Raw genomic sequence first — 16,461 nt, 5'->3', positions numbered from 1 at the left:
CACAGCATTCATTGATCAGTTGACCTTTTTAAGACACATTTTGTTCTCAGTTGCATTTGTAACTGCCAATGCACAAAGTATTGCTAAAACAGCAAGTCCCCAACAATGCACTTATCACATAAGCAATTACAATAGTAGTTTGGGAAAAACATATTTAATCCTACATTTGCTTTTCTTTTGCTTCTGTTTTCACTGCTGCTATTGCTGCCTACAGAAATGTTTTTACTCTCTTATGTTTCTAGTTATCCAAGTTTATAGATAAGACTTTTATTAAAAGCTTTAAAATACGTATCTCCTCCCATCCCACCCTACTCCTTGGTGTTACAAACATCTCAGAGTAATAACAAAGGAACGTGATATCATATGCACAACATGAAGATAAGCTAGGCACCATGCAAACTGCTCACTGCCCTAATCTCTCATAATAACCCTATGAGGTCAGTGGTCTGACTTCAGTGCACACACTGTGCTACTCAGGCTCTAGGGTCAGACAGACCTGCGGTGCACACCAGCTTGACAGTTACTAGCTTTCTACCCTTCTGCAAGCCCCTCAGCCTCTCTAGGTTTCAGTTTCCTTGACATATAAACAGAGTGAAGTGGCACAAATAGGTTGCTGCCAGGAGATCCTGCATGTAAAAAACACTTAACGCAGGTCCTGGCAGACAGAAAGAAAGGTCGCACAAATATTAGTTATTTCTTTTACTTTTATTATCTCCCCATTGCTATCCTATACTGAAATGTAAATGGGCCACCATTATATGCTAATTATAATGAAAGAAAAGTGGCAACAATCATAGATCTACAACTTGACAGTCAGTATCAACAGCCATAAATGTTGAAATAACTGATAGTAAAAGTGTCTCTCAGTCTAGACAACCAGCACAGGAGATGTAGCCACTTTTAATTAGGTCAGCATATCCAACCTCTTAGCCCTAACAAGGATATACTGAACAGTTTTTTGTTGAGAAGATATTAGTTAAGGGCTCTGTCCATTTTCCAGTTAGTTTTTCTTATAAAACTCATGATAATATAAACAAAATGAAAACTAAACAAAAAAATCACTTACAACTTTGTCTCATAATCTTTCCAGGCTTTGTCAAATGGCTTCTTGAGATCCTTAGAAAAAATAAAATTAAATTAAAATTGCATTTAGTTTTGCTGAAAATGAATAAATAATTCTGAAATAACATCTTAGCAAGAATGACTTTCTTGCTAACCTTACACAAGACACTTTCATGCACATGACACCATTTATTACATACAAGAAGCCTGTAGAGGCAAGAAGGGTGAGCGCCCCGTCCGGGTCACGCCCACGAAGCGGGAGCCTAAAGGCTCTGAGACTCTGCGCCCACAACAGAGCCAGGACTAGGGCTTGGCTTCTCTCTTCCATCCACTTGGGATCTCACCAATCTTCCTAAAAGTGTCTAATCTTGTTCCTCTGTCAATACCATTATATAAAGTGGCACATTTTTTCCAATGATCATTTTCTAAGAAGATTTTCAATGCTATAAATGTTGAGTGCCTTTCAAATACAAGTACTACTGTGATCTTAAAAGAAAGAGAAAAAAAAAATCGATCCTTTCAAGTTAAAGTGGAAATCCAATTTCTGAACACTTACTCCTTTGACTCCTTTTAGGTCTCCTTTTAACAAGGAATCCAAGGTGAAGATCACATTGTGACTCAGACCCTGGAGCTGAAAAACAAAGTAAAGATGGGAGACAGTTAAAAAAGAAAGTGCACACAGAACAATAAAACAAGCTACTGTTAACCAAGCATTTTCCATACACCAGGCTCTGTTGAAGGGCTTTACATGCATTATTTCATTGAACCTGCATACCTCCATGGGTTAAGTGGCATAACTGGCCCCACTCTGTTGCTGAACAGAGACAGAGGTGGAGTCACTTGTGATGATTCACACAGAATGTGAGTGGGGGGATGAGATTTGAATTTAGACTTCAGATCCTGTGTTCTCAGAAACTATACTACAGTATAGGTACACGTGTACAATCGATTCCTGAAATCAGCTTAGCACTGTCACTGACACCACTACCAAAACTGTAGATCTTAACGTGAATTTTCTTCAACTGCCTCTGTCAGAGTGAGGAGGGGATTATACCATGGTTTTTACCATTTCTTTTTTATATTCTTTTATAGCATGTATCATGATCTGAAATTACCTTTTTTGGTTTTTTTTTTTTTTTGGCTTAGATTTACCTTTTATTTGAAAAAATTTTTAAATGTTTACATATATATAATAGTTGTGCATATTTATGGGGTACATATGAAATTCTGATAGAAGCATACAATGTGTAAGATCAAATCAGGGTAACTGGTATATCCATCACCTCAAGATTTATCATTTCTCTGTGTTAGAACTTTCCAATTTCACTCTTCTCGTTATTCTGAAATACCCAATAAATTACTGTAGCCACCCTATTGTGCTACCTAACACTAAATCTTATTTCTTCTATCTAACTGTATTATTTGTACCCATCAATCAACCCCTCTTTCTCTCTCCTCTCCACTACCCTTCCCAGCCTCTAATGATGTCACTCTACACTCTTGACCTCTATGAAATCAATTTTTTCAGCTCCCATATATGAGTGAGAACATTTGATATTTGTCTTTTTGTGCCTGGCTTATTTCACTTAACATAATGTCCTTCAGTTCCATCCATGCGGTTGAAAATGAGAGGATTTCATTCTTTTGTATGGCTGATAGATTTCACTGTGTATATATATATTTTCTTCAACCATTCATTCATTAATGGACAGTTGGGTTGATTCCGTATCTTGGCTATTGTGAAGAATGCTGTAATAAATGTGGGAGTGCAGAAATCCCTTCAGTAAAACACTGATTTTCTTGCTTTTGAATATATACCCAGCAGTGGGATTGCTGGATCATATGGTAGTTCTATTTTTAATTTTTTGAGGAATCTCCACATTGTTCTCCACAGTGGCTGTACTACTTTACATTCCCACCAACAGTGTAGGAGGGGTCCCCTTTCTCCATATCCTCACCAGCACCTGTTACTGCCTGTCTTTTTGATAAAAACCATTTTAACTGGGATAAGATGATATCTCATTGTAGTTTTGATTTGCATTTCTCTGATGATGAGTGATGTTGAATATTTTTTCATATACCTGTTAACCATTTATATGTCTTCTTTTGAGAAACGTCTATTCAGATCCTTCACCCATTTTTTAATCAAATATTTTTTGCTACTGAGTTGTCTGAGCTCCTTATAAATTCTGGTTACTAATCCCCTGTCAGATGGGTAGTCTGCAAATATTTTCTCCCATTCTGTGGGCCGTCCCTTCACTTTGTTGATTGTTTCCCTTGCTGTGCAGAAATTTTTTAGCTTGATGTGACCTATTTGTCTATTTTTCCTTTGGTTGCCTGAGCTTTTGAGGTCTTATTCAAGAAATCTTTGCCCAGCTCAATGTTCTGAAGCATTTCCTCAACATTTTCTTCTAGTAGTTTCATAGTTTCAGGTCTTATCTTTAAGTTTTTGATCATTTTTATTTGATTTTTGTATATGCCAAGAGATAGGGGTCTAATTTCATCCTTTTTCATACAGATATCCAGTTTTTTCAGCACCACTTATTGAAGAGACTGTCCTTTCTCCAATGTGTGTTCTTGGCACCTTTGTTGAAAATGAGTTGACTGTAAATGAGTGATTTATTTCTGGGTTCCCTATTCTGTTCCATTAGTCTGTTTTTTATACCAGTATCATGTTTTTTTGGTTACTATAGGTTTGTAGTATAATTTGAAGTCAGGTAATTTAATGCCTTCAGCTTGTGTATTCTGTCTCCCCAGCTAGCACATAAGCTCAATGAGGGCAGGGATCTTGACTGTTCTGTTCACACCTCTACCTTCAGTGCTTAGATTCCATTAAAAAGACAAGATATTTAGGAAGTGCAATCTACAGCTGACAAGCAGATTTTTTTTTTCACTGTTCTGAGGCAGTGGCCTGGGTCTCCTTGATTTTAAGATGGCACAAAGAGGAATGAATCTACAAGGGAGGAGATGCAGCTGCTAACCAGCTGGAGAGAAGTGGCAGGGAAACCAAGGGAGGGGCAGTCAAGTGTGAAAAGAAAAGCAAAACAAGGACAGATAAGTGTTTATAACATTCTGTCTTAAAGGAGACTCCTAGTAATCTTGGTGAAATCACTTTTAGTAGCATGGAACCAAGACTGCAGGGACCCGCAGAATCAGATTAGAGATGTAAAGGTCTGTGGGTCCCCTCACTCAAGAAATAATTTTACTCATATGTAAGTGTATTCATTTGTCATTCTATTTGTCTATCCATTCATCATTACTGAATATCTACTCTGTGCCACACACTATGCTAGAAGCTAGATAGGCAAAGTTGAATAAAACACTATTCCTACCTTAGAAGGCTTGTACTCTAGGAACAGAGGCAGTCAGTATGCAGCCAACTCTACTACATTAAGCCATTACATATTGTATTAGAGGCAGAGGAAAAAAGTGGTGTGAGAAGGATCAATACTGGCTGATGAGCTTTGTGCCTGACCCTTTTAACCACATCCATAAAGTGAAAGCCTATACCCTATTGTGAGCAGCTGTTATGAAGATAGGAGTTAATGTATGTGAAAAGTGCTAGCTTACTTCCTGCCACCCAGGAAGTGCTGAATACATATTTTTAAAATGCTATGGGATGCTACATATGAATAAGGTAGCGAGGGAGCCGAGAGGGATGGGGAATAGGAAGACCTTCCCTTTTGGCTCTTTAATTTCTCCCTAACCCTTTCCTGTTGTTCTCATCTTAGGCTTCCTGCAGTTCACACAAGTCATTCTACCTCTTTACCCTCCCTAAACACCAACTGATTTTACACACAAGGAAGGTTTTCCGATGCATACCACCAGAGGGCTTGGATCAGAAACAATCACTTCTTTCTTATTTCCAAGACAAAGAGATTTCCACCAAGAAAATTTTGTCTATGTGATTTTGCCACCACCTGTACAGAGAAACAGCCTGACTGGCAGGCCAGCGGGCTGCAGTCTGAGAGCCGACATTCTGTGAGGGTCTAGGATGCTGGTCCTTAAGGAGTGGGGCTAAAAAAGCACCTTAGCTATAACTGTGGCCCTCCAAATGGCCACAGTCTACAAACCAATATAAATTATTAATACATTGATTACAATTTTGTGGGAGGAGTGACTGGGAAGAGGAATGTCTAAAAAGGTTCTTGGAGTAAAGGAGGAAAGTTGTGAGTAAAAATGGAGAAAAAAAAAAAAGTTTGAAAAACACTGACCTTGAGAATGAGAGCAGAAAAATAAAAATGAACAGGACCTACTCTCTACCCTAGATGGAGAGCTGGAATATTTTGCTCTGAGTCCTCAATTTCATTCCTGGGGTATGAACCCATGGCATCCCCCTATTCTGTAGATCTTAGGAGTTTGTGTGGATGGTGGGTAATGAGGTTGGGGTCTGCCCTGCCCTCCACCAATCCAGCCAGTATCTACTTTTCCTCTGTTCATGAAGAGCCTTATTTTTCTTCAAAGCATTTACCATCCCTAACCATTTGTGTATGTATTTTTTTTCCCCAGACTGTGTCTCCACAGCATGTATATATACTTGTTTCCTTATTTGTTTGCTGTCTGTCTCCCCAGTTTGATTGCAAGCTCCTTGAGGCTGGGGTCTGTATGTTCATTGCTATATTCCTATAACTCAGAATATTGTGTAGCACAGATGGGGTGCTTAATAAATACTTGTAGAAGGAATGGAATGAAATACAGAATCGTGCGTGTACAAGGTTCTTCTCCATAGGGCTACTTATTCAGATGGAAAGTTAAGTGCTTATCAATAGGGGATGGCTAAATTATGGAACTTTTAAACAACAGCCATAAAAATGAGAAAGCTCTTTATGCCTAACTTTGGAGGTGCCTCTAAGATAAATTTTATGTGATAAAATCAAGTATAAAACAGTACTTAGAGGGTGTAAGGGGTTTGTATAAAAAGAGGGAAAAATGCCTATGCTTAAATTACTTTTGAAAAAATATACAGTCTTCCAATGCTGATTCCCCCCAGGGATGGAAACCCAGCAAAGGGACAGGGTGGGAGAGGAGACTTTTTGCATTTAAAAAAACCTGCAACATGTAATATATTCCTTATTCAAAGACAGTCAAAAATTTAAAACAAAATATGAAAAAACAGCGATTATAAATCCTTTTAAACTTTCAGTCCTAAATTATGGTGTTCAGAGGGAGGAGTGTTCAGACGGAAAAGTCCCTCAAAAGCCATGTACTGACCACACAACGAACACAACGTAGTAACCTTTTAATGACATCATCATGGTTAGGCATTGGGGTGAGCGGTAGTTGCACAGACAGAAAATCCCAAGTTGCGCTCCCTTCAATAGCTCAGCTGGCAGAGCGGAGGACTGTAGAAAACCCCAAGAGTTAAGAATTTCTTTGTGGTCACCTACACACACATTCTTGGGAGGTGATAAGAAACCAAGAAGGCAAAACATTACGTATCATGAATTCAGAATTTTCCCAGTGACAAGCCTATGAAAAGGCCAAAGGAAAAAAATTTAAAATTTACAAACCCTTTTCAACTTACTTCCCAGGAAAAAGTAGGTTAATTTTAAAAACTAGCAAAGGAGATTGTCTTAAGTGACAAGTGAATAGTAATTACTTGAGTGCCATTATAAAGATACAAAGAGAGGTCAAAGAGAAAGCAGACCAATACCACGAGGATGTAATTTTTAGAAAATATTCACAAGCAGCAAAATAAAATTTCCTTCCTTGGGCATCTCAGTGAAGAGAAAACCTATTCTCTCAGATATTTTAAGGGATTGCTCTGCAACAGAGATGGATTATATGACTTCACAGTCATGGGATTCTGTAATTTTCCTGTGTTTTTATGTTCTAGTTCTTTTGGGAATCCTAGTTCTTTCATAACTCCTCATTCCCTGAGTAAAACTTTTGGAAACTGATGTGTAACAGTGGTCTCCACAGGCAATTACAATGCAGCCAATACAATACAATAATAATATTGGTAGTCAAAGTTCTGGCATACACCTTCATTATCTTTAATGGATTTTTCAAAAAGCCTTTCAAATTTATTACATAATTATTTCCTATTCATTTTACTAAAAATCTATTGATTATTCCCATTTACTCAACTTCCAAACCATTTCCTTTCTTTTAATGATAAAGTTGAATTAACATAAGTTCTTTATATGATTCAAGTCTGCAGGAAGTTGAAGACTATGTTTTAAAAGTAGTTTTTTTTTTTTCATTTTATTGAGCAAATAATACATTAAAATAATTTCAGGAATGATGTTTAGGAATAATAAACATATTTGCCTTCTAAACAAACTGCTGTTCAAATTTCTTTCTTCATAAAAGATATTTCCCCTGCTAGTACATACATTGAGCCTACCTAGCAATTTGGAATAAATCAGACACAAGGAAGCTGAATTCTACCTTTCATTATGCAAAAGGGACTTGTTTAAGCAAGCAATTGCAATTAATATTGGCTTTCATATAACCATTTATTCCTCAAAATTGCTTCAGCACTACTAGACATATACAAATAGTCAGCATACACCCAGCCAACGGAGATGACTTCATGAACCATTTTCCCTTTATGTATATAAACACACATATCTTTTGCTCTGATTTTTTTTACCCCTTTATAGCTTTACCACAAAAAGAAATGATATCACCTGTTTACTGATGTGTCACCTATCTTTCCTCACTAGAAGGTTTGCTTCTTAATGGGAGGCCCCTTATCTGTTTTGTTCACTAACTGATAAGATACCAAAGAAGGAGTCAAGAAGCAGCCGTATATCACACTGCAGTGTAAATTCTGGCTTGCCTCAACACAGCCCAACTCAGCTCCAATCCCATTTACGGGCTTGAAGGGTAAGTGCCCTTAAGGGCTCACCTGAATGGCTGTGCTGCCCTGCGGGAGCAGCCAACTGGCAAGGAAGGCAACGAGTCAGCCATGCCCCGTTTTCTTGCCTCCGAGAGATGGAGAGAGCAGCATAGCTCTACAAATGGTACTTCCATGACACCTACATACACATTAGGCTGTATTAATTAACGAGGACATAATTTGCTTGCTTTGTCATCCTGCATTAATTCTGACATTCCCTCTCCACTGCCCATTGGTTCTCTCTCTCCAGATTGAAACAATTTCTCTGAAAGTAAGGCTAATGCAAATCCGCTGACTTGCTCAACACATTGGAAAATCCAATTAAAATAATGAGCCAGCTCCCAGCAGTTAAGTCTGCAATTCCATGGCATAAATTAGGTACCCTGTCTAGTGTGTTAACTCCTTCATGCCCTGGAGTGGTATTTACCACCTTGAAACTATTTAAAGCTGGCACCTTGTCATTAGGCTGCTTTCCAGGGTATTATGATATAGAGAAAAGAATCCCAGAGGCACGTGGCCACTCATCACTTCTGGCCTGGGTGACTTTGGGCAAACTGTTTAACCTTGCCGGTGTTCCAACACCTTCTGCTAGCCTATGCCAGCATGAGTGGACTGATGAAGAACTTCACTTCATACAAGACCACAGAGAGCTTTTACACACATTATCTGATCAGCTGCTCCTGATAACTCTACAAGGTATTATTAAGTAACTTGTTCAAACACACATAGCTAGTTATGTGGCGAGATCAAACCACAAACCAAGGTCTAACTCCAAAGTCAATGAGCTACTTACAAATATTATCTTCTTATAGATACCAGAATGTTTTAAAAACTATAATATACTATCTACTTATAATGAACAACTATTATTAGCCATTACTGACCTATATAAACTAAGATTTATTTTATTTGGTTGCATAGGCTTTAAGGAGAAGGTTGGGGGCACTTAATAATCCTAGACAGATGAGAGTTAATGCTCGCACCTCACCCACTGCTCAGGAATTTCTTGTTTAACCTTCACAGCTGACAGAGTGACCAGTGCTCACATGGTCAAGCAGGTGACAAACACTTAGATAGGTGTTTGCTTGGGCAAGTCACTCAACTTTTTAGAGACTAGATCTTTTCATCTGCAAAGTGTGAATGATAAGAACAACTCCATATGTTGTTAAAAGGATTGAGATATAGTCAGTGGATGCAAATGCATGCAAAATGCCGAATACTACATAATACATCTCAATAAAATATAACTGTGTTTATTTTCCTAACATTCGTTACACTTAAAAAGCTCAGCCATAGTGAGCTTTTTAAAAATCATAATGATAGCATTTCAGCCACTGGAATCTATTAAGTAGTTGTCATGCTTTGTCTGACACCTGGAGAAGAAAGGGTGGGTGTCAGGAGACCTGTCCTTGACTTTCACTTGCCTCTCCACCTATCTGTGGAAGTTCAGGCAAGTCATTTTTTGTTTCTGCCACCAATAAAGTGAGAGGTCTCTAAAGTCCCTTCCAGTTACAATACTCTTACAGCTTAAAATGAGCTACTGAGAAACAACTGAACACAGAAGGAAAAAATCCAGAACAAATGGGTGAAGCAACTACATGGAGATGTTCAAACTGCCTTAAAGCAGGGAAGTCCTGGTCCTCCACCCAACCAAGTAACAAATAAAAACAACTGAACAGTTCTGTGGTAATGCTGGAGAGTTAGAAGGGTCAATTCATAATTCCTACCAAAATCCTAAATTTTTTGGTATAGTCCAGAACATTCACTATAAGACTTCTGGCACAGTATAAATAACTTTTTGAAAAAGTCTAAAATATCTCAAGACAGTGAGGCCCTTAATTTGACCAGAGCAAGGAACTGAATGCCTACTTGGGCCTTTGGCTATTGGCAGTTTCCCCCATTTCCTGACTTCTTTTTTCAAAAGAAGGTCTTGCTCTGTTGCCCAGGCTGGAGTGCAGTGGTGTGATCATAGCTCACCACGGCCTACAACATCTCGGCTCAAGCAATTCTTCCCACCTCAGCCTCGCAAGTAGCTGGGACTACAGGCACATGCCACCACACCTGGCTAATTTTTAGTTTTTATTTTTTTGTAGAGATGTGGTCTCGCTATTTTGCCCAGGTTGGTCTTAAACTCCTGGCCTCAAGTGATCTTCCTGCTTTAGCCTCCTAAAGTGCTGGGATTACAGGTGTGAACCACTGCACCCACCCCTGACTGACTCTTAAATGACAGGGACAGGGAAGAAATGAAAGTATTACAAACTAAATTAATGTAGTAATGAATACCAGTATCTAAATAATTTATAATCACAAGATGTACAGTGATTTTAAATTATTATATTTTAGACACTGAAAAATGGAAACAATACAAATGTTCAAAATAAGAGGCTGGGTAAATAAATTATAGTCTAAATATAGAGGGGCATTCTATATAGTTTTTAGAATGTGTCTCTGGGTGGGAAGTGCCTTTGGATTCTGCAAACCTCTCTTTAGGGATGACCAGTGGTAATGCGGGAGAGGCTCCTGGCTCCCAGCTGCAGACCCTGCCTCAACCAGGGCAGCTCTGCTTTAGGAAGCTGTATGCTTCCAACTGGGCAAAGGTTCTTAGGCTATAGTATTTTACAAAACAGTAAAGCATTTCCAAAATATATAAATAAGTAGAAAACTGGTTTATAAAATAGCACTCCAGTAAGGAGTCAATGTTGTGAAAAATTATATAACTCAAAAAATAAATGAGAAAAAAAGATGAGGAAATAGAAAAAGCATTAGGACACACCCACACACGTGTGTGTGTGTGTGTGTGTGTGTGTGTGTGTATCAACCCCTTAACAGTGGATTGTAAGGTTACCGGTGATTTTTATTTTAGTCTTTGCCCCCCTGTATTTTCCAAGTTTTCCATAATGAAGTAGTATTTTTGTATTTGTAAAGTTATTAAAAAGAAATATGGCACAGAAACACAAGAGGGCGATATAATCAACCAGTAGCCTATTTCTCATCCAACTTGTTCTTTATCCAAGAGATAAATCAGATGGCATATAAAAGTAAAAATAATTATTACAGTACCGAATTTGGAGGAAAAAAGTCACAGGTTCTTTACAACACCAGGGAACTCTGGATCTCTGTCCAGAATGACAGTCCTTCCTAGTGGCTCTCAAAATGTGGTCCATGGATCAGTAATGTCAACACTACCTGGAAAATTATCGGTACTGAAATCTCAAACCTAATTAATCAGAAGCTGTGAGGGTGGGGCCCAACAACCTAAGTTTTAACGAGCTCTTGAGGCAAAATGAAGCAAGTTCAAGAGCGAGAACCACTGCTGTCCAAGTAGAAGAAAAACCAAAGTTCTTTTAGAGGAGGAAAGACTTCTAGCCAGGGAGAGAAAATGACTTGCCTAAGTTCTAAGGCATAATTACCAGAAAGGAAGAACAGAGGTGACAGATCTGGGAAAGACCCGAGGAGAATTGCAAACCAAATTATACCATGTGCTAACGGCATCAGGGACTGACAAGACTGAATTTAAGCAGAAAGCACATTCTGCTGGAAATGTTAGAGAGAAATGGGTAGGTGTAGGAGTATCAGGGAATATGAGAATTCCTTAACTTAAAATAATGCAATTATATTTTGTCTAATTCAATTTAAGTAAATGGTGGGTTAGATTTAACATCATCTCCTACATGGAGTGGAAATGAAAGCACTATTTCCTTTGCATTGTGGGCAGCATCTGATTTCATTTGAAGATAATTATACAGAAAGGGGGAGTAGCTAAGATTTATAAGGCCAAGATAAATGAGAAAGTAAAAGGGGAAAAAAAACCTACATAGCTAGGCCTTGATTTGAGAAAGACATCCCTACCCTAAGGATTTCTTTATTGTACTTAAAATGATAATGTTAGTTGATGATCAACTTTCAGAGCTTTAATTTCATTTCCATGCATGTCATCTATAATTTGCTATGTTTAAACTAGAACAAAACCATACTGTGACATTAAATCACATTTTCCTTGCCTTTATTGAACATCTTTATCATACACTATGATGTTTTGTAACATCTTTTACTCAGGATGCACCTTCTTAACACAATTTAAAAATCTAATAAAATAAACATATACAAGTACACAGGGCTTACCATGTACTGGGAGGACACAGCAATGTATCACAGTAGGCGTTACTGTCTTCATGTAACTGATGAGAAAGCAGCCATCTGCTGCTGCCTTTGCTTGGACTGCCCTGCCTTGTCTGCTTGGTCTCTGTTTTAAAACTCATTTTACTTGATCCTCATGGAAACTTTCAGAATTCAAAGAATCCATCTAAATGGTGACTGTGATATTCAGTTACCTGATATATTTCAAGGCCACCCTTGCAGAAAAGGAACCTTCTTAGATATTTCCTGGCCAATTGCTGCCAGGAAACCAAATAAAATTTTTCCCACTGTGGGAAACCAAAAGTAGGACATTTTAAAAGTCTGGTCCCACACCCATGCCCATCTTTCCCTGTAAAATTAAGTAGTGCTTCTGAGTAAACTACTAAAATATACCGTGCAAGTAATCTCTTAAACAGAGAAAGTGACAATCTTAGAGCAGAGTAGGCACTTGAGAAATGCTGGCTGAGACAAGAACACACTTTAGAAAGTCAGCTTGTTTCTTTCTTAATACTTAGACTTTCACTTCACTATCAAGTGTATCAACCACTGATTAATGCTATTTAATGTTTCCATTATAAGGAAAACAGCCTCTGTTAGCATAAGAAAACAGAGTTTCCTAAATATCTATTAATTATTTACGGCTCAGATCAAGGGTCTTTCTTCTGCAAAGCCTTCCTTGATACTCCCACTTTCTGGATGAATGAATGAATGAATCTGCCTCTGGTGACCTAGCTTGGGAAGTAGTGGAGCAGAGATTTGAATTCAGTTATATCTGATTTCAAAGTCAAGATATTTCTATCAATTCTCTGAAATTTTAGTTAACACAGCTGGGGCAATTAAGTCAATAAAAAGGTCCATTCATTTTTAATGGAAGATGTAGTAAGATACTAGTTCATAACTCAATCAGTGGGCCACTTCTTCATGTTCAAACCTAAAGTTACCAAAGGCACCACAGGGATAATCTAAAACAAAAAGAAGAGGCAAAGAAGCAACCAACCTAAAAAAAATTAGAAATCACATATTGAAATATATTAATTAGAAATAAATTCTAGAGGGGCAGAAGTACAATGAAATAAAGCAAACATAGCAAATGAAAAGGATCATCTCTGATTTAGCAAAACATCTAAACCAGCATTTCTCAAAGTGGTTCAATGGGAAGTTAATGTTTCTTATACAACAAGAAAGTCTGTGTTCAAATAAGTTAGGAACCATTGAGTTGGACAAGTTTATTACAGGATGTCTCCAGGCTTTTAATATACAAATGTGGACCATGTATCTCTAATAGTAGTAATGCTTCTCAGTCCACAACTCTTGTCAAAGAACAAGGCATGAGGTTAGTGTTTCTGTCTTACACTTTGATACTCTTGTTTCCAGGCAAGGAGGCAGGTGAACTGGGCACGGCATGGCCACCAAGCACAGTTCTGCAGGGTGTACACGGCTCAAAGCACCTACCTGGCAGCTTGCAGGAGTGAAGCCTGAAACCCAGCCATGTTCCCCTCACTAATCCGAGTTCCCTGGTGCTAACTGACATCCGTCCAGAAGATGGCACCCTGGCTGGGCTATAGTGCCTCCCAGTAATATGGATCTGGAGTGGGTGGCCCCAGTAGTATGGGCCCCAGTAGTAGGTGGAGAGAGACTTAGAGGCAACATTCTGCAGAGGAATCCAGAACCAGTTCAAGACAGAACATTTAATCTGAGGCAGCTATGAAGAGTGGGAGAAAGAATATAGATAAAAGGGCACATCTAGGATAGAAAATGGGAAATCAAAGAGTGGGAGGGGTCAAAGGAGTGAATGTGGGGTACAGTTTAACAGAATTCTCTGAGCCAAGGAAAATATCTGCATTTGCTTTTTACAATGCACCTCCAGATATAGGCCTGGAGAAAGAGCTCTGGAAGCTTCTGGAACAAAGATTGTGCAGACAGAAGGCTGTTAATTATCTCAAAACAGTGTTTGCCTTATCCTGGTAACATCTTTGCCAATGTTTTACTTACTATTCTTTAAACCAATACAACTTTATACTTTAATTAATTTAAAATTAAGTTTTACATTATGTCCATAAAAGGATGCTTACATCTTTTGAGAGGCAGTACAGTGTACCCTAGTGCAGAAAGACCACCTGGGTTTGAATGCTGGATCTGATGTATACTTCACACTTTGGGACTCAAATTTTCTCAGCTCTTAAATAATGATAATTATGGTTACTACCTGGTAGGCTTGATGTGAGGCTATATATAGATGAGGCAGAGACAGTACTGCTTCATCAATTGCTCCATTTGCTCCCTTTCATTTCCTGGTTCCCTGAAACTAGGTAGGTGGGGCCAAGAACGCAGTTCAAACCAAGGAACTACAATACCTGGGAAAGCTGTGGAAAGTCTTCATATGCTTCTCTAATTTCTCTCTTCCCCTGCCAAGGCAAACCCTGTAGAGAAGGAGGAGCCTCCATCTGCCTAAGTCTCTGAGTTACCGCTACTGCAAGGACCAGACCCCTTCAGTAAACATGTAACATGAGGAGGAAATAAACCATGTTAAGCCATGGAGATTTAGGGGTTAATTTATTACTGCAGCTAGGACCTAGCCTATCCTAACCTAGATAACATGTAAAGTGCTCAAAACAGTCCTTGGCATATAGTTGGCACAATATAAATACAAGCTATTAGTAGTAGTAGTATAAGCAAAAGTTAACCATAAAAATAAAAATAATGAAAACTTCACCTGTCTGAAGGCTTTGAAGATGAGACCAGCTTTTATCTTTTTTAAAAAAGACAAATGTCGTAGACCCCAAAAGCATTCCAGTAGCAAAATATCATTCTCCTTTGAAATCCAGTCTCCTTTTATGGCCAATGAAACTCTCCTCCAACAAGTGACTGGCTTCTTTCTTCTTTCCTTTCTCTTTTTCCTTTCCTCCTTTTTTTCCCCTTCCTCTTGCATAGAAGCACAATTTTGAAACATAAGTTGCTTCTAGCACCCAAATGCTGTTTTGTGAGTCTGTTTTAAGTGAACTAATCCTTGACAACCACATACACATATCATACATGCAAATTTTAGATGAAAAGCACTATTAATTGCATGCAAAATTCACAAGCTGAAAATGCAATCCTATTTAAAATGTATTATTTTAACTCTTAAAACTCTTAAAGAAAAAGCTCCCCCCTCCAACAACTCCCCAAAACCATAAAACCATTTTCACATTCAGCCAGCGGTGCACTAGGATTTCTGTATATTGGATGTACTTATTCACCTATATTGATGAATGTAAAATTCAAATAATCAGCTATGGTCTAGATATACAATGAAATACTATGCAGCCCGTTCAAGTGATTTTACAATTTTATTTACATGATCATGGAGGGCTATTGAGCTTCAAAAACAGAAAAGTTTGCAAAACATATGTATACACGTTTGTTTTGTTAAGTTTATTTGGCAGCAAAACCTTACTTGCCCTGAATCCATTTGGTCAGCAAGCTCTGACTAGGCTTGAGGTAGGACTCTTTATATACTTTACTTATCCTACTTCCTGTGAATATGCACATTTCCCTGCAGAGACAAAACTGTGTTTAATTACAAGCACCTGCCCAAGATGTCACCGGATGGAATGTTAAATAATGTATGGCATATGTACCTTGTCACCCATCTAAAATCTGTTAAAACTCTGAATTTTTAAACACATCTAACGCCAAGGATTTTAGATAAGAGATTATAGACCTAGATGAGATATTATCTGTAGGTATACACATACAATATATGCAAATTATCAGTGTCTCTGAATATAAATCTATAAAATTGCTTCAGAGAACATAATATAATCTAAAATATTAACAGTTAGAAATTAGAATTATGTGATGATCTTTATTTAAATTTTTCCACATTTCTGAAATTTTTATAGCAAACATGTCTGACTTCTGTAATAGAAGGGAAAAGAAAACCCTTTCCCTCTTACCCACCCACCCATTCACCTGTCCACATGGATAGATCTCATTTCACAAAACATCCCACAATATTAGTAAGCAGTTAAACGTGTCAGGACACGAGGGGATGCATGGTAGATCAAACACTGAAACCTTCTAATTATGGACTATCACTTTGCAAAAAAAATGAGTTTTTAAAAAATGTATTACATAGTTCAGAGCACCCAGAAGCTACCAATTTACTGTTGAGCATACCCATGTTCTCTATATTTTTTAATATTTCAATGACAAACTTGAGAAATAATCTGCTTGCTGTAAGTCCAATTTGCACATTTTCAGCTATTCTCATTTTAAGGGGAAAGAAAAGAAGAAAAATTAAAAATTAAAAAAATCCTTAACCCAAACCACCATATCCTGCAGTCAGAGATTACAAACAGGAAATGCTATGTAGCTGGAGAAATCTTTACTTTGCTTCAACAGCTCTGACGCAATAACTGCCCTCCAACTGC

The 16,461-nt window shown here is 38.0% G+C and overlaps 1 protein-coding gene across 4 annotated transcripts in view; it reads right to left on the bottom strand.

Moving 5' to 3' along the window:
• The window catches only part of ASAP1 (ArfGAP with SH3 domain, ankyrin repeat and PH domain 1), a 335,586-nt gene that overhangs the window by 99,121 nt on the left and 220,004 nt on the right, over positions 1-16,461 (bottom strand). For all 4 annotated transcript variants that reach the window (XM_045561537.1, XM_045561534.1, XM_045561535.1 and 1 more), the window contains 2 exons: positions 1,619-1,693; positions 1,067-1,116 (listed from right to left, as the gene is read on the bottom strand). In XM_045561537.1, coding sequence (XP_045417493.1) covers positions 1,067-1,116; positions 1,619-1,693 — 125 coding nt within the window. The remainder of the gene's footprint in view (positions 1-1,066; positions 1,117-1,618; positions 1,694-16,461) is intronic.

This window comes from Lemur catta, chromosome 9, assembly GCF_020740605.2.
Source record: "Lemur catta isolate mLemCat1 chromosome 9, mLemCat1.pri, whole genome shotgun sequence".
Classification (NCBI taxonomy): Eukaryota; Metazoa; Chordata; class Mammalia; order Primates; family Lemuridae; genus Lemur; species Lemur catta.
The sequence above is the reverse complement of the archived record's forward strand: the minus strand, read 5'-3'. Positions and strand labels throughout refer to the sequence as shown.